General features: G+C 42.8%; 2 protein-coding genes across 2 annotated transcripts in view; both read left to right on the top strand.

Annotated features, from left to right (window-relative positions):
• The first annotated feature begins 546 nt into the window (after positions 1–546).
• Positions 547–6,036, top strand: skida1 (SKI/DACH domain containing 1). Its single transcript, XM_068581871.1, has one exon. The coding sequence runs from the start codon at positions 660–662 to the stop codon at positions 3,195–3,197; it is 2,538 nt and encodes an 845-aa protein (XP_068437972.1). The 5' UTR covers positions 547–659; the 3' UTR covers positions 3,198–6,036.
• A 2,997-nt stretch (positions 6,037–9,033) lies between these two features.
• Positions 9,034–23,636, top strand: part of LOC137789073 (polycystin-1-like protein 1) — a 31,814-nt gene continuing 17,211 nt past the window's right edge. The window contains exons 1-11 of the mRNA XM_068582326.1: positions 9,034–9,207; positions 16,950–17,097; positions 17,180–17,315; positions 18,063–18,191; positions 18,335–18,507; positions 19,363–19,524; positions 19,654–19,946; positions 20,755–20,816; positions 21,694–21,911; positions 22,626–22,791; positions 22,897–23,136. Of these exons, the coding sequence (XP_068438427.1) occupies positions 9,034–9,207; positions 16,950–17,097; positions 17,180–17,315; positions 18,063–18,191; positions 18,335–18,507; positions 19,363–19,524; positions 19,654–19,946; positions 20,755–20,816; positions 21,694–21,911; positions 22,626–22,791; positions 22,897–23,136 (1,901 nt within the window). The remainder of the gene's footprint in view (positions 9,208–16,949; positions 17,098–17,179; positions 17,316–18,062; positions 18,192–18,334; positions 18,508–19,362; positions 19,525–19,653; positions 19,947–20,754; positions 20,817–21,693; positions 21,912–22,625; positions 22,792–22,896; positions 23,137–23,636) is intronic.

Here is a 23,636-nt window from a genome sequence, read left to right on the forward strand (position 1 = left end):
TCACCTGTCAGCTGCATCCAATGGGCGTCGACTCCCAGGGCATTAATTGATGAAGGTGTCTCCAGACTGGTGCACCTCCCCTCGCTGTCATTTTATTTGTGGCTTAACCAGCAGCCAGAATAGCAGCTGCATTTTAGCTCTTATTCTGTTTCTCTCTCTCTCTCTCTCTCTCTCTCTCTCTCTCTCTCTCTCTCTCTCTCTCTCTCTCTCTCTCTCTCTCTCTCTCTCTCTCTCTCTCTCTCTCTCTCCCTCCCTCTACCCTCACAACTCCCTCTCCCCTCTCTATTTTATCCCTCTGGCTGAGGCAGTGGTGTACACCTACCCTCGTCCTGCTGCCGACCAGAGGGGAGTGGAGCCGGCAGAGGCAGGTAGCAGCAGCCTCGGCTTGGTGGACGCATCGGTCGCATTCCTCCACCATGCCGAACTGGGGCAAGAGGAGACGAGTGGATGCTGTCAGATCATTCAACCTATTAGACACCGGCAGCCCCATTTAAGTCCGCATGTCAAAGTTTGCATTTTCATGACGCAGCAGCAGTGTGGATGGATTAAAGGTATGAGCAGGATGCCTTAAACTCGCGACCCCATGCCATTTACTGGTAAAGCCATACTATACTGAGAGTGACTACATGGATTGATACAGTGGAGCAGATACATACAACATGGGAGACCTGCAGTGTGGCTTTGAGGAAATGCAAGGAGTGAGATTGGGGTACCTGCTCATCAAAGGCAAGCAAATGTTTGCTTTGTCTCAGGTCTTCACCGACCTGCTGAAGAACATCCCTCGGACCACGGTGCACAAGCGCATGGACCACCTGAAGGTGAAGAAGCACCACTGTGACCTGGAGGAGCTGCGGAAGCTTAAAGCAATAAACTCTATAGCTTTCCATGCCGCTAAATGCACCCTCATATCGCGGGAGGACGTGGAGGCTCTGTATTTCTCCTGCAAGACGGAGCGGGTGTTAAAGTCCAACAAAAGGAAAGCGAAAGCGGCGTGTTCCCCCGGGGATGGGGATGCGTCCCCGGGACTCCTCAGTGCGGACGCCGAACTGTGGAAGGAAAAAGTTTGGTTTAGTTTGCACGGGGTCCCAGAGACTCTCGCGCTCCACAACAAAACGGGCAGGAGGAGAGAGCTGACGCCTTGCCTTACCGACTCCAAACTACCTCAATTTTACAACAAAATCCACGGACGAGAGTACCGTGCGGTGACCAAGTCCAGTCACAAACACTTTAAAAACTATGAAACAGCAAAAATAGCAGGGAATCGCGTTACTCTGAGCCAAAGGCAGTCGTTTTTCCGCAGCGCGGGGAGCCGGCAGCCGGTGGTGCGTCAGTCCGCCATAGCTGCTCAGTCCAGGCTCTCGCGCTCAGCCGGCGACCTACTTCACAAAAGGAAGAGGAGGCGCGAGGGGGGCGGCGGCAGGGACAGCGCGAGGCACTCGTGGAGCAGGAGCAGACACGCGCACCATCACGTACCGCCGGTGCTGCTCGTACAACCCAAATCGCCCGGAAGTCACGGGACTTCTTTTGGCGCTTTCCACCTCGGTCCGGATTTATATCTTGACCCCAGACCTCACCACCACCACCACCATCAGCACCACCACCACCATCACCACCACCACCACGAGCCTAGTTTCCCGGAGAGCTGCAGCAGCGACACCGAGTCCAGCACTTACTCGGACCGGGCGTACCCGGACTCGGACTTCGGCTCCGGCCTCTCCACCACCAGCAACTCCGGGAGCTCCGAAGAGGAGGAGGAGGAGGAGGAAGGCGGCGAGGAGGAAGACGAAACGCAGTCAGAGAGTTCAGAGGTCAGCTCAGACGAGGAGGAGAGCTCTTCTCAGTCCGACTCGAGCTCTGTTTCGAGCCGCGTTTCGGTCCAGAGCATCCGGTTCAGACGGGCCCGGGTCGGTTCTCTCGCCAAAAGTCTCAGCGCGAGTAAAGCACCGTTGGTCCTGCAGCCTACGTTTCACTACAACAACCAGCATCAACACGAGAAACAGCACAGGGCGCTGGGCCATGTCGCCGCTTCGCAGACCAGGGACAGCAGGCAGGAGAAACGGCCGAAATGTGAGTTCACAAGCGGGGAGACGAGACCGGACTTTGTGCCCTTACAGCCACCCAAATTTTACCCAACTGCTCTGGGGGAGAGCTTTTTCACTGAGTCCAAGCGGGAAAAGGCGTTTGAGGCAGATCCAAGCGGGCTTGACCACGTGGACGAGCTGGCCCCTTATTCACGGGAACCCACCCGGTATAAGGCGTTTAACCCCTCGTGCAGGACACCGGGGCATCCCGTTAAGGGCCACAGGGTCCTGAGCGCACATTGCGAGCAGGTCAAAGACCCCAAGATCCACAGAGGCGCCGAAAAAAGAGAGGCGAAAACCGGCAGCCTGAAACTGCCCACTCCGCTGAAAAAAATCAAGACCGAGCCGGAGGAGCTCTCTGTGACCGCCGCCCCCTACTCGACCGGCGGCAGGACAGCCAGGACGCCGCCCTTCAACCTCCACAATGTGAAAGTTAAAGTGGAGGAAAGCTGTGATGAATATGAATATGAATACCAGAGCCAGGCTGCTGCACTCAGATGTAAAGGAGATAAGACGGAGAGCACCAGTGGCCAATACCCCATCAAGCACGGGGACTTTTTCACTAGTGGGGTTAAAGCCACAGAGAAGAGCCCCGGTGTGGCCCCCAGGTCTCCCGGTGGTCCTCAGGAATACGGGAGCACACAGGACACCCTGTGTGTCGACGAGGGCGAGCACCGGAACAAGAACTGCAGGGTTACGGTGCTCGGGAATAAGAAACCTCGAGTTTCCAGGACTCAATCAAAGCTAAACGTGCCCACTGTCAACAAGACTGCCTTTTCCTCATCTTCCTCTCCTTCTTCTTCTTCCTCTTCCCCTCCTTCTTCTTCGTCTTGTTCTCTGCCCGCGGGCAGCGAAGAGGTATCCGCGAAGGATTTACCGAGCAGACGTAAACGCAGCACCGCAGCATCGCCTGCAAAAACGCCTTTCAGCCTGATAGCGAATTTCCCCTCCCCGCCGTCGCTGGTTGTCGGCAGCGACGGGGATTTGTGCCCTGCTTACTCCCTGAACTCGCTGAGGGGCCCCGGGCCTCCCCCTCCGTCCCACCCCGTGTGGAGGTGGCAGCCAGGCGGCCAGATTCTCCCTCCCCCACTCGCTCAGAGAACTAGGAAATACTGAGCTGGTTTTTTAAAGCAAAAAAAAGAGAAGAAACACACAACAAAAGCTCCCACCGTAACCATCGCCAACCTGATCCGAGTCTTAACGAGAGCTCACCAAATTGCTCGCAACTTTATCGCTGTGTATTGTTGTGTTTTTTTTTTTTGTATTCTCATCTTTCTCTGGATGGGTTTACATTCCGCTTTGTTTTTAAGTTTGATCGAAGGAAACACACAAGATCCCCGTTTGGAGCCCCAGAAAACGCCCACCGGACTGCGAGACACCGCTCGTGGATGTATGCTTAAAAAAAAACGTGGGTTTTGAATAAGCTACCAATCCTAAGCAATAGGTTATAGGTTCTCCTTATTGTGTTTACTTGACTGTTTTCTGATTCCTTCTTTGCTTTTCTATGCTCGACCTGTTGGATTGTATGCAGCAGGGTCTCAGTGGGTTGTGCTTTGTCTAAAAGAGGAAATGGGTTAAACATTTTTTTTAACCTACAGTGCTGAGGCTACTCTGAATCTAGCTTCGACTGTGAGAAAGTTTGACTTGGCAAATCAAAAAAGAAAAAGAAAAATCAGGGTTTCCCATTTTGTGCCACCTGGTATATTTTATATATCAACGCTGTGTTTTCTCATGCTGACCAGCTTGGCCACAATGACCCATGTGCCCAAGTGTTCAATTTCAGAGAATGATTTTAAAATGTGGTTTAATGCTGTTTTTTTCTATAAATACTCACAGTTAAGCCTTTATTAGATTTTACAGGAACTTATTCCTGGTGGTTGTGGGTTCTTTTCTTTTCTAGAGTGCTTGTGATTTGGTTTTCAGTCTTGTTTTTATTTCTGCAGAGTATTTCCAGGTTTGCATTTGTGTGACTGTGCACAGACGCAGGCCCATCCACAACACAGGCCTTATGTACAGACAATCAAAAAGAATAAGGCTCAGACCTTTATAGCACGTTAGGCTCTATTCATGTCCCCCCCTGGTCCACTTGGCTACCGATTTCTCCTGCACACCATATTTGTGCCAGGGGCAGTCTGCATTTGTGTTTAAAGCACGGACATGAATTTGAAAAAAAAGAGGAAAACACAGACACAATGACAATGACCAAGAGGCTATGGCTGGGATGTGATTCAGGAGTCACAGTGGGGAAAAACAACACCAAAACAGCGTGAAATACCTAGCTACATGGCTGCTCAGAAACAATGTGACAAAGCACAAGAGAGGCTTAAATGCATTGCACTTTGATACTGTTGGGGGTCTTGTTTCAGCTTTAGGGTTTTCTGACTAGCCTGTGAAATGAGGTCTGAGAGATGCTGATAGAAAAGAACAGCTAAAGATGAGACTGTTTGATTTGGACGTAGACACAAAGGCCAAGCTGCACTCAATTGACTGCTATTTGAATATCTGGGATTCGCCATGTGAGTTTCTATAACCATGACATGATGGCTTTTCTGATTTTGCTATAATTTAAAAATATGCTTATTTTTCCCGGAGCCGCTGTTGTTCATTGTTCTATTTCTTATTTGAAGCCAATTGTCTTGATCTGGCTTGGGGGAAAAAACAACGTCAAATCTTTCATATTATTGGGACACCCAAACAACAGTCTTTTCGATATTGCTTTCTTGTCAAGTACATCACCATCTCATTATCTTTAATGTAGCCTTTGAATATGGCCGCTCAGTGAATGTAGTGCCCCCAGAGCTGCTTCATTTACTCCCTAAATGCAGCATCAGACTTCCGTGTATCACCTTTAAACACGAGTAAATCAAGTGATTGAAGCTGCACCTACCTGTAGGTGTGTTAAATAAACGTGTAAATGTTTTTAATGGCAGTGCAGGAAGCGCTCTGCTAATTGGCAGGCTTTTCTGTCTGCGACAAAGAGAGGCCCAGCTTATGGCGAGCCAGATCACAACAAACCCAAAGCCCGTGAATGATGTCAGCCCCCTCACAAGCACAGCAAAGGGGTGCATTCATTCAGAGGATTGTAGAAACTATTTAATAGGTGATTGTAAAAAGAGAAGAGGAAAAAAATGTATAAAAAGTGAGTTTCACTCCGCTTAAATCCATGTGGATACATATGGTAGATGTTTAGCCACGTGATTAAAGCCCCAACTCTGCATCCATAGCCCCCATGCAGCTCCACTGTGGGCTTTATGTTTCTGAGGCCGACAATTAAAACTTGAACTTATATTATCAGCCTGTAAACTGGCTGTTTTTGCAGCCGTGACACAAGCTGCAGAGCGGGCTTGTAGTAAAACGGAGGGGGTTGAGAGAGAGGGAGGGAGGGAGGGAGGAGGGGTGCTGCGTTGCGAGAGAGAAGCTTTCAACCTTTAATCCGCATGTCAAAAGCATCGGCTGCACGGCAGAGGAAGGAGAGGAATCGCTTGCGCCCAGAGCAGTGCGCGGTTTGCCCCCCTGACGCAGCGGCCTATTCTCACGCAGGACCCACAATGCGCGGCGCGGGGACAGAGATGCTGGTAATGGCCTGTTGAGAGGGTCTTTCCACCGTTAAGACAAATAGCTCTCTGACAGTGACGCCATCAACGTAAACAATTGCATCGTGCACTCTTCCCTTCCTTCCTCCTCCTCCTCCTCACTTCCATGCCCTCCTCATTCATTCATTTACTTAGCTTTTTTTATACAACACTTGAGGTCAGGTTTTTTTGACAAGGGATTTGAAGTCACTGGTTGTTTATATGAAACTGAATATTTATTTTTGTGAATTTTTTCTGAGGTTTCTTGTACATTGATTTGTGTTGTTGTGAACCTATATAGAAAAACTGCACTCGAAATGGAAACTTGAACGGTGAATTTCTGAAGCACTTTCCCTTCCGTTTTTCTTTTTTTATTATTATTATGGAGCATTCATTAAACGCGACTGAGTGTAATTATGACTCGTTCTCTTTCTTTTGAGGTGGACAGTCATTTGTTGTGGAGGGGTTTGACCAATTGACCTGGGATTTACATTTGGGTTACGAAAACAAAGATGTGATGGAGATTTTAAAACTTTTGTTTAAAATAGGGTTTCCAGTTTCTTTATCTTTTATTTTAGGAACACAGCTGCTTTTCATCAATGATATTGCACTTTGTTATTACATGGCTCAACCTTTGAATTTAACACCAGTCATTTCATAAATGTTTAAAAGCGTTTAGGGAAATTGGACTATACTCTTCAATTAAATAACAGATGACGATGTCGTCCTGAGGCTAAATTGGTTCACATTTCAAAAGAAATAGACCCCAACCAGATTTAGTGCATATATCCACATTGTGGGCAGTTTAAACTAACAATAGAACCTATGGTGACTATGGTAAATAGCTGCACCTCAAACATGGCTCCATGGAGTATCTTCAGTCTGCTGCTACTCTTCAAGTGAGGGAATCCCTTCCCCGGTGTGTGACGGAAGAAGTGGTCGGCCTGCCGAGGCTGCAATAATAACAGGAGGCAAACCGCAGACATTTACGCATGCAGCATTTCCAACCACTGCGCACGAGTTGGTGCAAGGCTGCTCGCTCTGATATATGAAGAGAGAAACCTCAATAAGCTGCGCCTAAAGTCCTGCTGGGACGCGGAACATTTGTGCAACTCATAAAACAGAAATACCGTATATAGCTGGCATGCATTTGCAGGAAGCTTGTGTGCAGGGATGGCCAACGAGAAAGAAAAACACACACACACACATCACCAATCCCTTTGGCAACTAAGTTTGGAAGAAGGAATCGTTGGTTCAACTTTTACTGAGAAGCTCTGACCAGACTCGCTCTTCGCTCAGTCTGCCCTATTTGACGCGATGCTTTCCTGATTAATGGGACTCTGCGGTATAAGGTCCAGGCCAAAGCCCCGAGGTTGATAAGGGGATCCGGGGCTGGCAGACTGTCTGGCCCCGGCCCGGCTGCTGCTGCTGGAGCCTGGAGGGGCCACACTGGGAGCAGAGACGAGCCATTATACTGCTGCCGGCGATTCAGGGTTAAATTCCAGTGCGGATTGGAAACCAGTAGACTGTAACTTCTATAGAATAACAACAGACAGAATAACGCGAACAAGACAAGCCCTAACACAATTTATTTTTCATTTAAAGAAAAAAGGGCACATCGTGTTGTAGCTAAAATGATATTTGTGGCTGACTGCGTGTCTGGGAAACGAAGTTATGGGTAATGCTGACGGACACATGCCGCGTTGAGGTCAGCACTTTGCATTGATCTTTGAGACAATTAAATACTCGGAGACCGTTAAAAGGCTCGGGTCGTTTTATCTTTAATCTCTGAACTGTAAAGCATTTGCCCGCCACTCACCCCTTCACAGAAGGTCACTCACAAGCTCATCATATTTTAATGTACAATATCAATAAACAAAACAGGGGGCGAAGGGAGGGGGGATTTGTAAATGATGTGTGAGCGCGTGTGCGTGCATGTGTGTGAGTGTGTGTGTGTGTTGTCTCAGGCGTTTAAAGCATCAACAATTACAATTTTAAAAAGTACCCGTATCCTCCCTCTCTTTCTCTCTCTCTCTCTCTCTCTCTCTCTCTCTCTCTCTCTCTCTCTCTCTCTCTCTCTCTCTCTCTTCTCTCTCTCTCTCTTTGTGAGTCTCAGGGAGCAGAAGAACCCACGAAATGTGCTCTCCACGTGATAGAATAGCTCAACACAAACGTACGGCACTATGCAGTGTGCTTTTCTCTGCCCATAGTCTGATTTAAATATAATTTGCAGCGTCAGCCTACAATTAACCACAACACGTTTTTGTTGTTGTTTTTTGATAATTAAGGAAACTTCAAGCTTTGCAATTAGAATAACTTTAATAAATTATTAGATGAACTATCCACTTTTTCCATCGTCATTGGTAGACACGTGGCTTTTCAGTACGCACAGAGTATAAACACACAAAGCAAAAATGACACTTGTCACCGCCGAGATGATCCGTGGATTGGCCTCGCTCTGGTTTAGGCTCATTATAACCATAAAGCCCTGCAACAAACCAGTATAGCCTCCAACACTGTGCGGCTATGTAAATGAGGCGATTAATCAAATAAGTATGGCAGTCGGCCGACTGGGTGGTGCAAAATAAAGGGGAGAGCATATTTAATTTGTGGTAATTATTTGTGTGTATTTTTAAAAAAAAAGCTTCAATGAAGTAGAATATCCACGGGGTTTTAGTGTGAGTGTATGAGTCAGACTAAACGCAGAGCAGAGCTTCTGTTGGAGGTGTAAAACAAACTTTCCCCCATGAGAAAAGTTCGCTGCTCCTCGTGCGCTCCTCTGTAGGAACATGTGCTTTTCCCTCTCTGGGTTGATGCACGCTACAGAGCTGCAACTGGCTGCATTAAAGGCACAACAACACTGTCTCTCCCCACTACTGTATTTACATCTTCTTGATTAATAGTTGACACTTTTTGAGGTCTCTGAGCTAAATGCACTTTCACGCTTCAACAGTTGTGACTTTAAATAAAGTTTTGAGTTTCATTGTTTAATTTATGGAGAGAGGCTATTGACGACATAACTATCAAGTGCTTTGTTTGTGTTGCAAAAATGTTACTTTTTTTCATTGACAACCATAATTTTACACAAATTCGCTTTTTACTCTTTATACAAAATCACCCTGTAAATCTATGGGCATGCTACCTTTACGTCCTACGTCTATGTTGATTGGCAATCAATCAATATGGTTAAAAGTCTGCGACCTCCATGAATTTAAAATAAGTAGTGCAAAGGTCAGGGGCACTAAATAACTATAATATTGATATGATCATCATCTTCAGTGATACACTAGCACAAATAAGAATAAAGGGATATTTAACTTGATCGTGTCCATCGGTTTGGGGCACACTATGTGAAGTGATGTCCACGCATATTCGTAAACATGTCCATTGAGCTCGTGTGCCTGCGTTGGAGCCTCCATCCCCACGATCGTGGCTCAACGCGCAGGAGGAACCTGCGGGGGAAACAGCGCTGCCTCTGCGGGGTCGTACCCGGCTTCTCTGTGCACAGACCCGGAGTCAGAGGGAGGGATGGCGGCCTGTGCGCAGAGGAGACGGTAACAGCGCTGCTGCTGCACGTTTTACTTTACAAAACCGCACTCAGGCGTCAAATGGAGCATTTGAGTGTTTTCTAAATTATGGATTTGTCACTGTAAATTAAACAATTTAAAAGTTTCTACTTTTTTCCATCATAGGTTTAATAGGCAGCCATGCGTTTTCAATTTGTATTGAAATGTCTTCTTAAAGCACACCATAACTATTTAATTGTGCTCTTGGTAGCACATTAAAATATATTATATTATTTTTAAAAAAAAGAAGTATAGGCATGCAGCCTCAATGTCAAAGTGTGTTGTATTTTTAACATTATTCTAATGTGGCGATTCGTGTGATTTAGAATAGTTGACGTCATGGCCACCAAATCACGGAGGACATCTTTGCAGAAGTGACGTATTTTCCAGCCTGCACGTGTTCATTAAATTCAAACGCTCTCGAGTTAATAACTGACCCCAAAGCGGCGAAAAACACGCATTCGTAAAAGACACAGGGAGCCCACAGAGCTGCTGTGTGCCGGGTTCCCCTGGCCAGAGGGACTGCAGGGGGGAGGCAGGAAGGGGAAAAGCAGCACCAGAGGGCTTCTGCTCGGTCATGGAGCTCAACTCCATTTGTAAAGGCTTTCTGCGGCCAGGAGAAAGCCAGATGCAGCGCCGCGTTCAATGGAGAACGGAGCAACTTTAAACGCACCATTCAATCAGTGAGCAACGTGCCCGCGCAGGTGACGCGCATTGGCCTCGAGAGAGAGAGAGAGGCTGTGAGCAGTTCAGGCGACCCGCGTGCGCGTCGCCCAACTGACCTCCGATCAGTTTTATATATATATATATCTCGACAGGCCAAGACGTCGAGGCGGTTTTCCTGTTCAATCGTCAAACCGAAACACTGATTTTGCCTCCGCCTGTCTTGTGCTGCCCGCATTGTGTGCGTATAGCCCCTGGCTCCCACCAGAGGTTTATTTATGAATTATTCATCAGTTTTAACCACAGGGTCATTTAAAGACCTATACAAAACTATTTACACATTCCTTACATTCAAGCGTGGTTTAAGCTCCAATGCTGGTGTTTGTGGAGATGATATTATCAGAGATTAATGCAAATTGTTTTGTCTTCTTTTTTTCCTTCTAAAGGTGAGGAATTGCTCTTTCACTAAAAACTATTCAACTCAGGGTTTTTTTTTTAAAAAAACGTATAAGGATTCACACTGTCAGTTACCGCAATGTGACACAGAAACATGTCTCGAGTTCTGCCGATAAAAACATGCAGCGTAAAACAACTGATATGGACACGTTTAATCACAGATGTATTTCATAATAAAGTTATTTTTTAGTGACCCACATTTTAGACAAACAAAGTTGAAGTTTGAAATTCCTGTTGTTAATTTTTTGAAACGGCCTAATCCCATTACATGAATGATTGAACATGTGTCATGTATGAGCATGTTTCAACTATACCATCCGTAACGTATTATTCTCAATCTATATATTAAAATTATTATTAACTCATTTTTTATATTTTTAGTTTCTTAATTAATACAAATACATACAAAGCAAACTGCTCTTTGTCAACGACATATGAATTGTGGAGACTATAACAAATAATTTTGTGAGAATTTGAAACAAGGGCACAATATTTTCTTTGAACATACATCTTAACATTATTGTACAACTTTATGTTATTTATGCAACAACCCAGTAACCTTCCACAATATATTTTCTCTAAACTGGTTCATGTCACTGGTTTTACCAGCTGCATTATTTTTTAGATCTTGACCTAAAAGACAACTTTCTATCAAAAGGTGATTTGTGTTTCCATTAAAAGTGGAAAAAAAGACTGTCCAAAGATTTAAACTACAATAACCATGTGGCCATTTTAAAGGCATATTTGTCTGTCTATTTGGACATGTTTGAAAGAAGCAGCTCTAAAAATGTATACGAGCACAAGATTAGATGACAACCTAAAGCTCCTGTGTGTTGACCCTTTATATCAGCTGATTGAAATGTTCCAGGGCTTGAAAACTAATATCTGGACACTAGTTCCTTTTATAAAACCACAGATCAGTGGAGAACATTACACACTATAGGGGGATTTGAACACGGCCACAAGCAGCGGTGACCTTTGACCCCCTCATACCAGGGGGTTAGGGACAAGGAGCCCTGGCTGGATTGGGGATAAAAGCCACACACACACACACACACACACAGAGAGAGAGAGAGAGAGAGAGAGAGAGAGAGAGAGAGAGAGAGAGAGAGAGAGAGAGAGAGAGAGAGAGAGAGAGAGAGAGAGAGAGAGAGAGAACCTCTTCCACAGGAACAAATAAAACATCTATATGATGTTGATTAATAATAGAAATGATTATTGTAATATGACCAGGATGCAAAACAAGATAGATTTCGACCATGTGACCCGCATGCATTCAGGCCACAGCTTGTTGATTATTGATGTCAGTGTCATTGCCCCTTGCCGAAGTCGACACACACTCTCACCTCAGTCGGGGCTATATGTCAGATGTCAGGCAGATGAAGAACACAGCGTACTGCCTTGCTGCAGGGCACGCAGGCAAGAGAGTATGTGTCAAAACCAGATTTGTCCGGATGAGCTTCCTTTCTTCTGCTCTTCAAGTGAAAAGTTTTAAATTAAGTAGATGATTCTGGGCCTTTGCCAGACAAGGTTTCAGCCAACTTTTTTTTCACTCTCTTTTTTATATTTTGTATTCAGCATTTTGACAAAAGGGAAAGCCAGTATTGTTGTAACTAACTCTTTATTTAGGTCAGATCTCATTAGGAAGTGTTTAACTTTGAAAGAAACAATCAGTAGAACCATCCAGTAAAATGTATTCAGGTATATCCGTAGTGATCTTCATCACGCCATGTAGCTATATTGATTTAAAACATGTCTGTTATGTGTAATAATATTACACTTAACATCATTAAAAACTTAACATGACTCTTCCTTTAGTTGTAGTAATATTTGCAATAAGAGAGATAAAGTGATGATCTCAATAGAGATATATTCTGTATCACTCTTATAGTGCTATATACTTGATTATTCATTTTGTTGATAAAAACAAAATCTCTAACATCAGCAGTATAATAACCTGATATAAATCTTGTGTCTTTTTATTTTTGCTTATTTCATTTGCTGATCTGTTTTCTTGGCCGATTTCTAAGTGACATTACTTGTATAATATCCTGTGAAACTCATTTTCGGATGTGTTTCTCTCTCTCCAGCTCCCGTTGTCAAACAGAAGAATGCTCCTGTTGATCCGGCTCTGATAAGATCTGCATGTTACAGTGAATCCTCGTTAATAGTTTGGCCTGATTGAGGCTTGTTTGGAGTGTAATCTGAGCCCAGAGCCGCTTCTCATGCCCCAGGAGAGAGCCCCGTCTGTAGCTTTTAAATAAGGATGCTCTCAAAGCGCAGAGGTGACTCCAATCAGGACTAACTCTTCGTTAGGATTTAATAAAACGTTATACTCTAATATATGCTTTCTAATAGACCCGCCAGTGCATCATTGAGGACCTGCTATTCATCGCTCAATGAACGTCACTGCTAAATCGTGCAGCATGTCACCATAGTTTCCTTATGTCTTTTCATCTTTTCACATTCATTCTTCTTTGACCTCTCTCAGAACATCATCCCAGAACTGCAGCTTACTTGTGGTCCATCCAACCACCCTCACTTAGGCCCTGCGTGTCTCCAGTTCTCCCTCGTGGACCTCGTGGCTGAAGTGATCCTGTGAATGCACCGAACAAGGACCCAGTGCGGAGAGTTGTTTGGGGGCACACAGGAACTCAAGTGACCCGCCGGCGCTGCAGAGCAAAGTCCCGTTAACAAGCTGCAGCAGCAGCAGCAGCATCCGGGAGAGCTCGGCTGGTCGAGGGGCTCATTAGACCCACAGGGCTGAGGAGCCGCCGTCCACTTCACGCAGACGATTGGTTGACACGTTAATTCACGTGTACGACCTAACTGCGAGTTCGGCCTCATTAATTACCACGTCACGTGACCGCGTATTAATATGGAGACGCGGGATTGTGAACATGATAATCCGTGTTTAATATATCAGTATTCCATTAGGCGTTCATTAAATTGGCAGTCGGAGCTGCATGTTTTGAAGTGTTATTTTATGGTTGGACAGATGGAATATATAACCTGCAGAGGACACAAAATACACAAACTGCATATCTATAATACACAATAAAAAATACACAGTATACTAAAATATATAGAGTAAAACTAAACAGGCTGTCAAAACAAGAGGCAACAATATATGTGAAACCAAATTATATATAAACACCATTTAAAATGATTCTCTCTTTAAATAAAACACCTTTAGTTTTCTACAATGTTATATATTTTTTTAAGTGAGGATGGAGTTGTCTCCTCTTCTCTTGTGGAAACTCGCTGCCATGACTGCCTAATCTGCAAATCTCGTTTCATTTGTGTTTTGGCAACATGATGCTCTCTGGCTTCTTCCCGTTATACACGGTGTGTTCTCCTGCATCAGGTTCATATGTCCCGCAGCTCATAAATGAAGCGCTTGTATCACATTTAAGTTGTTCAACGGGAGACCTCTGTGGTCACACCTGAACCTTCTTTCGCAATCTGGCACGATTTAGACAGGATCTATATCTTAAAGCAACTGTTTGGTCATTGCTTTACGGTGAATGTTGTTGGGTAACTGGTGTCATGTGTGCTGCATTTGTTTTGGTCTCTCACAAACTAAACGTTTATTGGGAATTGTTCAGAAACCATTGACTCGATAGGACTTTGTCTTTCTTCTATAAAGACCGATTGAAAACAACATTCGAGCTGCTAAGTGAACCATTTATTGTTGTTGTTGAGGGAGAAGCGTTCTCGTGAGATCAGGCCTATTTATCTGCTAATATGAAAGAGTCGAAAACATTTTTTTCAATCGCGTTATGAACATGTCTTTTCTCAGGATTTAGGAGAACTTTCCTCTGTCTATGATGAAAAGGGTGGGGTCAAATAGGATATATAGATTATGATCTACATAGCAGATCAAATACATATTTTTCTTTACATGTCTTCAGATTAAACTCCCCATGATTATCCAACATGTCAGTGCATCCCTTCTTTAATTCCGTAACGTTGCCTCCATACACGCGTTACGATGACACCAATACAAAGTAAGTTGAGTTGATGGCTGATCCCCCCCCCCCCCCCACACACACACACACACACACTAATAATAATAAATCGCTTATGACTATATCTATTTTTCAATACTGCTCCACCTCTGAGTCTCTCGGGCTCAGCTGTGAGGTTCCTCCCGCGGGCTGCGGGTCTGGACTCAGACTGCAGCGCTTATGTAACGCCTCGTCTCCCCGTCACGCAGCGCCGCGACTCTCATGTCGCAGCTTCTTTTTTAAGATTTCGTTGACTTCATCATTTCTCAGTTGTATCGCGGCGCGCGCGAGCGGACCACGCAGCACGCGCGTAACGAATGAAGAAGGTTATTGGAGCTCGCGTGGGCCTGGGGTGCATGGGCTCTACGCAGCGTCACAACTAAACGAGCGACGTTGTGATGTTGAAGGTTATAAAACGCCTCCCGAAGTGTGATCAGGGGACCCAAAGGTGTAGGGAGGGGGGGGGGGGGGGGGGGGCGGAGGGGGGGAATGAGCTTCGGGGGTCCCGCACCAAATAAAGCATTATGGATTTCATAAATTAATTCACGTGGAATGATCACAAATTATTATGTAGGCTGCATGGGCGTCAAATATAGGTTTCACTCACGCGGTTGTTTTCATACATGTTGAATACAACACAATACAATTCCCGCTGTTAGTGTTTTTTGTGAAGTGGGGGGGTCAAATGAGATCGGTTTGTGTTTCTGTGGTGTGTTCGCTTGGTGTTTTTTTTTTTTTTTTTACGATGAAACGTCTGCGAGTCCCTGATTGGAGACACAGAACGAATACGCCAAAATCTGCAGTATTAAGTATAACAAATGGACAGAGAAAATGTGTGCGATCCCCCCCCCCTCCTTCACCCGCTGTGTGTCTCTCTGCTAGTCAGCGCGGTGAGATGCCGCGGTCTGGCAGCGCCCCCTGTCGGCCGCAAGGACGAGTGGGAAATTCTCTTAAAGGGGATGTCGAAAAAAAACGGAAGAGTTTTTTAAGGTAGAACGGTGGAGTTAGCTGCTCAACGACGACGCTTTTTTTTTGGTGAAAAAGGGTCTCATAGGGCAAGCTGGACTCAGAAGAGACTTTATCAAGGTTCCGTTGGGTTTTTGCATTTCTCCCCGGTACCGTTTAGAATTGCTCTGCAAATATAAGCATTTGGTGAAAGGATCCGAGTTCATAATCTCACTTTTCTAACTGAGTAAAAAAATAAATAAATACCACAACTGGTGAGATACTTTTTCTTCTCATTTCCAGTTCGAAAAGACGTTTTTGAAGAATGTTCTTGATTTAGAAAAACATGAGACCTCCAGGACACCAGCAAAGGGACACATTAAGATACTAATCCACTCAACTGTAGGTTTGCCACCCTGTTGTCCTTTTACTTGTCAGAAAACACACACACACACACACACACACACACACACACACACACACACACACACACACACACACACACACACACATATATATATATATATATATATATATATATATATATATATATATATATATATATATATATATATATATATATATATATATATAAGACTCAGAATAAAATAAAACAATCATAAGATTCATTTTTCATGCGTTAGACAACCCTGTTTAATTTCGCTTTTCAATGATATAATGGCTCGTTCAGGGCGACAAGCAGATGAGCCTGATCCATAAAGGAAAAGAGATGGCAGTATATTTTCCTTATAATAAAATATTAATGTGATACTTATAGATACGTTTGAAGACTTCAGATGTTGTTGTTACTGCTGGAAAGATCAGACATCAGTCTCTGGCTCTGACGTGGTTTGATCAGCTTCAGATGGGCTGAATCAAATTAATAGTGGGATTTGCTTCGTGGATTGACTCAGCGTTTTTTCACAGACATGGCTGAAATAATTTTAAATAACTCCTCTATCTCTTTTGATTAAGATTGCTTGCCTATCTCATGCAGACCAGGTCACTGTAGGACAGTTCATTGTTTCACAGACATAATCATTTCATATCATTTAAGGGGTACAACATATAATATAAAATAACAGAAACCTTCCCACTACAGTTTTCTGATGTTTAGTTGTTTGTGTTCACCTCATATATGTTGAGGATAACACCAGCACTGCAAAAATGACGTAAATCATTTTGCAGTGTTCATGTTAAAAGAAGCAGTCCAGACTGCAACACCCTAACGAGCAACACAGGCCTTTTTAAAATGATGTTTTATTGTTTTATCCTGTATCACAACTCACGTGTAAAAGCCTTACTCCTCCTGCTTATTGGTATTTTGTGATTGGCTAGTAAGCTGTGTTATTTCTACGCACGTGGCAGCAAAACCAAACACATGGCATTAAAATCGGATTATGAAGTTTGAAACGAGCATAATCACGTTAAAGGGGTCGATGCACGTATAAATACATATTTAGACGTCATGTTAAAATACAGGGTAACTGCACGAGGAGAAAAAATACACAACACTGCGGCCTTTAATCAAACTCACGATAGCATTTAATTACACGCGACACAAACACGTGACTTGCTCAATTCCGGACTATTTTATTGCTTATAGCAGCACAATAACTGATGGTCGTTTCTCCTTTTGATCCCTCTTCACTGAAGAGCTCCCCCTCGCCCTTTGCATACAGTCTCCTCTGTTCTCCTCCCGCAGCTCGTGAGGTGTCCATGCACCTGCTGCTCTCTTCCCACCGCGACACTCCTCACACGCAGCGTGCTGCTCACCTGAGCTCCAGCATCAGCCGCGGCCTTTGTCCGGAGACCTCACGGGTCAGACATGCTCGCTGCTTTGGTCTTCGCGTTCATTTCTTTGCGTTATCGCCCGTCTGCTGAAGCTCTTCATCTTTTTCCGGATCACGGGGACGCGCCGTGGTTCATCGGGTGCGTGCGCGCCAGCGGCAGCTTTGATACAAGCGACGGTGCCCGTGACCTTGACCCGGTAACCTGCTCTGTTCGCTGCCTGGATGGAGGGTAAGTTGTGGGGAGACTGGGAAAGAGCACGTTGAGTCAGTAGCATTCAGTCTAAAGTCGGGTTGTGTATATTTGCGTAAAAATAACGAAACATTTGTATGTTTTTTTCCTTCTTAAATCTCTCCTTTTGGGACCAGTACTTCCTCAATTGCGATAATATTGTCGAGTGCATCTCCTATTATTAAAAAAAACAACGTTTTTTTTCATAACTCAAACTCCTCGAACACTCAAGTCTATTTTTGCAGTTTATGCTCCTATTCTAAAATACTGGATTATTTAATTTCAAACGCCAGACCAGTTTTTTTTTAAGTCGTATAGAGGACTTGGATGAACCAAAGAATGGAAAATATCTGAAAATAAGTCTTCAATAACCAAAATTACTTTTACATTAGAATAACATGCTTTGGTCTGTACTCAGTCAGATTTGGCTCCTGCATAACTTAGCCAAGCCAAGTATATATATATATATATATATATATATATATATATATATATATATATATATATATATATATATATATATATATATATATATATATATATATATATACATATATATATATATATATACATATATATATTGCTGAAAAGGAGTTGCATTGATGGATTTCCAGCAATATAGGCGCCCTCTTCCTAAAATAGAAGTGTCCCACCACATGAGTACGAGGTGTTGTGTGTTTCGATGAGCTGGATTCACTTGTAGCACTCGGACAGTATTTCACTAACTTTCAGTATTTGTTGTTGAAGGTACCAGGTTGCAGCGTTGACCTCAGAGGTGTGTTACTGTGGCAACCAGCAACATGGTTTTGTGGCCAGTGAGTGTTTCAACACGACTTCCAGAGGCGGGACAAAGGAAGCCAGAGGAGAAAGACAAAGGTGAGACAGACTGCTGCCTTTTCCTTTGTCTTTCAGTGTCTTCTCTGTCTCATGTCGTCCACACGTGACTGAGGGGTATATGTCCTCTCTGCCATCACGTCGTCCGAGTGAAACATGCATACCTTTCCTCTTCTCTTCCTCAGTGTCCTCTCCTTGCCTGTTGGAGGTGAGCAGGGAAGCGTGGCGCTCTACAGAACAGAAGGACCTTTTCTGCACAGCGTTCGTCTGTCTACGTCTCCAGAAAGAGTGCATGCTGGGAAGACTTTTGTCCTGGAGGTTTCTGGGAGCCTGGCCGGACGCCCCAACCAGCCCACAGGTCAGCTGCTACTTCACACACGTTCCTCTGAAATACGACTCTTCAAGTGACACACATGGCTTGACTCCTGTGTTATAAATACTGCCTGACTTGGCAAAGAGGCTCGTCGTGAGAAAGCGGTTTCCTCCTTTACTTACAACTTATTATATAGTTTACATTGTCTGTTGGAATTTGAAAAAATATTTGTTTGATCAGTCAATTATAGTTTTTGCTTGAATGAATGGGAATATCATTAATTATGTTATTTCTAAAGATAGTGATTTTATGTGATTATACATATAATACAAAATTATTATTACTGAAATGAGGACGATCCATGCTTTGCTCTAACTGTGGAGACTTTAGAGAGACAGCATTAGTGTTAATGTATTTATTTATTTTTACTTTAAAAGGTTTCATTATTTTACACATAAATAACTTGCAAAAAACATGTTAATATACATGATTGGAAATTACTATGAACACTATGACGTACTTAAGTGGAAAACACATTTCTTTTCAAATTGTTTATTTAAAACTTCTCTTGTACAGTGATGTGGACACACATGATCAACCATCATTCATATATATTATATATTTTTAAATCATTTCAATTATGTAATAAAATATATGACAATGTTATACAAGTAACTGCTTGTATTTCCAAAATAATGATAATGTTTGAGAAAATATTGTATTATTATATTGCGTTGCCTAATGTGTCATTCAGACTGTGTTTATTAATGAGTTTTTATGGGAAATTATATATTTACACACAGAGAAAAATAATATCAATTTAATTGATAAATGCTTAAAAATAACAATACAAATATTTATAGGGTGTTCTAATATTTCCATTTCCCTGTGTTTTTTTAGGGATTCTGGGTCTGGGAGAGCAGGAGCTGTCTTACGTCACTGTTGAGTTTCAGGAATCAACCCTTAAAGGTCAAAGTTCACATCATGTCAGCGTGTTGGATGATGGCTCCTTTGTTCTGTCATCTGATTGGATTTTGAAAACTCCAGGAAAATATGAACTCAGTAAGTTAACTAGAGCAGACACATTAACTCAAATGTTGAATAATGAATCAATTTGAAGTCAAATGTATTAATATGAATTCACCCTCTCTCTCATTTTAGACGTCCGTGTCTCCAACCCCCTCTCAACAGCCTCCTCCAAGCTCCACCTCTCCGTCTCGCAGCCCTCTGCAGACGGCTTGCTGGTCTCTGTGCTCCACGGACCCCTGGGTGCCCCCTCCTGCACCTTTTTCCCACAGAAAGACTCCCACAGTGTGACTGAGGAGGCGGCGTACCTGGGGGACCCGGTCACGCTGCAGGCACACATGGGCTGTGGTCTGGCGGTGGAGTTCTTTTGGTGGACTACTCACAAGAAAAAAGAGAAAAACATGCAGAGTGTTGAGACAGTTTGCCTTCCCAACTCAGACCGTTTGATCAGCACTGTGGTAAGTGAACATAAATTAAATGTTGTCTTTTTAGTTGATCACAATGTACTTTAACATTTACCAAAATAGAACAACAACGCTTTCTGTTGATCAATGACAACCATGAGCAGTTTGAATTAGTTTTTACATTATAATAAATCAATAATGTGTTTTTTACATTGAAAGTCTATTATCAGCTTTCAATATTGCACATTTATTTAGGTTTGAGGAGAATAGTTCAGTTAAAATATGCATTTAATTATAATAATGCAAATATCTAATAGCTGTGTAGTCAAAACAATCAACGAAATGTAACAGATTTTTGGCGAAACTAACATAAACTATGGTCTGACAACACAATCAGAAGCTATCAATAGCAGCCAACATTAATACAAATTAAACAATACACATTTATCAAGTTTTACCCACATCATTTATATAATCAACCTTTCTTATTTTAGAGGGGTCAAGGGTCAACACATAAACTGTAAAAAATTCCACTTAAGCATCATAACTAATCAATAATGTAGGCATTTATTTAGTGAATTATTATTATGATTTTACTCATTTTTAGCCTCTTACGCAAACAAAAAGGGATACAACAAAATCCTAACGCATACGTTTCTTCGATATTTATTGTAAACCAACAAATAACGAGTGGGGACCAAGAGGTGCTTGTAAATCAGAGCTGCTGATATGTTAAGTTAAAGAGATTCATGGTTCTCTATTGGTTAGTTGATGATTTGGGGATTTTGGATAATAAAAATGTGTTTTTGTTCAATTTAAAAAATCTGATGAATTAACTCAAACAATAATGAATGCTCTCCAGAACTGGACCTTCGACACAGAGGGAGCTCACATGGTGTCAGTGAACGCCTCCAGTGCCTACGGGTGGACACAGGAGACGATACATATTGTGAGTTACCGGCTTTCATTAACTGAAAATGTCATCCTTATTGATTAAATAATAATGCTGGGCATATTGTAAACAAATCCCACAAAAAGATCAAAACCAATAAAAAAAAAACCTCAATACTTTAGGATTTCTGCCGCCTACATAGCGGCTCTTATATGTGTTTTTAACAGCTTTTGGGTAACAATAGAGCTCTACTTCACAAGAATCACAGAAATCAACTCACTGTTGTTTTTGGTCTTTGAATACGATTTGTTGGCAATAAGGGAAATATAAAATATGACCAGATTGTCTTTTAATCCGTCATGTCCATAATATGTGTGTGTGTGTGTGTGTGTGTGTGTGTGTGTGTGTGTGTGTGTGTGTGTGTGTGTGTGTGTGTGTGTGCTTACAGGTGGTCGTGTCTCTCGCTGTCTATGACCTCAGAAGTAGTGAATCCGGGAATCAGCTGCCTTCTGTATGTGCCCTGAGGTCTTCTGGGAGTTGGAAGTCAGCAGTTTCAACACACACAGAATTCAACCTGGAGGTTGTCGGCCCTGCCAGCCCAATGGGGTCGGGAGTCATTTGGACTTTCAGTTTGGATAATATTGCTGACATAAGCAGGAGAACTGAAGAGTGGAACGTAAACGTGTCTCTTCCAATAGCAGGTCGTTATAAAGTGTCAGCTAAGGCCTTTAACCCAATCAGCTGGGCCTCATTCTGCACACACATCCTCATTCAAGATCCAGTTGGAGTGTTATTATTGAACGTTCCCAGCGTGCTCACAACAAACCAAAAACACCTAGTTTCATTTCGGGTCACAGCGGGGTCGGATATGACTGTGTCTCTGCTGGCGAACGCATCGTTGCTGTACAGAAACAGCAGCTACGCTGCAGGAGAGGAGGCCATGGGGGTTTTGCTTTTCAACCACACCGGGACGGTTGTGGTGGAGCTTCAAGCAGAAAACCGAGTGTCTTCTAAAAACAAAAGCGTGAGAGTGTGTGTTGAGGGAAACAGGAAGTGTGCACCACAAGTTAATTCAACGTGGCATCCATCTACCAGTCAAAGTCCTGCTCACGACCTGGATGACAATGGTGAGAAAGTGTTTTTAATGAGCTCCCACTGAGCAGAACAAACCTCTATTGAGATTTTCTATTTAAGAAGTAAGATTTTCTTTGCTTGTAAATATGAAGTATTTCAAAATATATTTATATTTAATCAATATCTAAACATGTTTGTCCTTGATTGTGACACATTTCTTACATTAATTAATATCACCCAATGTAATCCCTTTTTTTTAGATTTAATTCAATTAAGGTATCATACGTTTATCAGAACGATTTAATTGTTATTTTTTGTCTTTGGTTCTTCCTTTTTTTTTAAACTGCCAAAGAAAATGAAAGCTTCAAAATGATGAAGTATGAGTGCTGACGCTGTCTTTTAACCTGTTTTCTGTTTCTCTTCTATCACTATGACTCTATGACTTTCACTTAATATATTCTTTCAATTGAAACTAGATTTATTTTTAGTTTAGATTGTATGATTTAAATTGTGTTTCATACTCTTTCTCATTATTATCTCTTTACAAGCTTCCTCATGTTCAGTTTTTTGATTCATTTTGTATAAAAACAAAAATAAGTTGCATGAAATCTTAAGTAAGGAGTTACAAAAAAAATATGGTTTACTTTTGTACTACCTTGTCATTTTTTAAAATTAAGTGCCTTCATGTGTTAATTGTAAAAATAAATGTTACAAGAAATGTAATTTATATTTATATGTGTTGCAATATCTGTTTTGTCTCCTTACAGTGTGGATTTATGCAGCAAAGCAAGCTTATCCCACAAACACAGAAATCACTTTCCTGGCCGTGACTGGAGTAGCAGACCCTGTGGAGTTCCTCTGGCACTTTGGAGACTCAAGATCAGACAGAACCACCTCAAGAACCGTCACCAAAAGATACCACAAACCTGGCAGGTATGAGACACAGATGAAGTCTTCAAAATATGATGTACAAGCTTCTTTATCTCTTTACCTGCATGTGCCTCCCCCCCCCCGACCCCATCTCCTTCTTCATTGCAGGTATGCTGTCAATGTCGTCATGACACATGGCCGGACCTCCTTGACCTCTGATGTGTTCCCGCTGGTAGTGCAGAGATCAGTGACGCTCAACAGGCTGGTCCACCAAGCGTCTGTCCTGCAGAACCACACAGTGACGCTGAGCTGCCGGCTCAACGTGGGAACGGATGTCACCTTCTTCTGGAGCTTTGGCGACGGATCATCCGGGCTGGGACGGAGCACAGAGCAGCACGTCTTCCACAGGCCAGTTTCACTCTCATTGTTGATTTTGACTTAGCTTTAAGGTAGTTTAGGTTCATTATAATGTGGATGTTTCTAATACAGTTAGACTTAATAAGCTCTTTAACTGCTGCAATATAAATACATTTTTAAATACATGTTTTATTCTGTCTGTATATCTAATACTGCTATTGTAGATTCTTTAATGTTTTACTGTTTATTTATATTAATTGTTTTTTAAATTTATTTTACTATGTATCTCTTGCTGCTGTAATCGTGCAATTTCCCCACTGCGGGACTAATAAAGGATCATCTTTATCTTATTTTATGTCTTATGGGATTGGTGTATATGTTAGCTAATATATAGTAAAACAATTCCAGTGCAAAAACACCAAAGATTTGTTAAATTTAATTTAGAAACAGTTTTTTTATAAGAGACATTGTAGAGACCACTGAAAAGTTCATTTTAAAGTTGAAAAATATTCCCTTTCTAACACAAATCTTGGTCACAATTCATTAATGAT

Source organism: Clinocottus analis, unplaced genomic scaffold (genome assembly GCF_023055335.1).
Source record: "Clinocottus analis isolate CAN_PGR_092001 unplaced genomic scaffold, fCliAna1.0.p SCAF_18, whole genome shotgun sequence".
NCBI lineage: Eukaryota > Metazoa > Chordata > Actinopteri > Perciformes > Cottidae > Clinocottus > Clinocottus analis.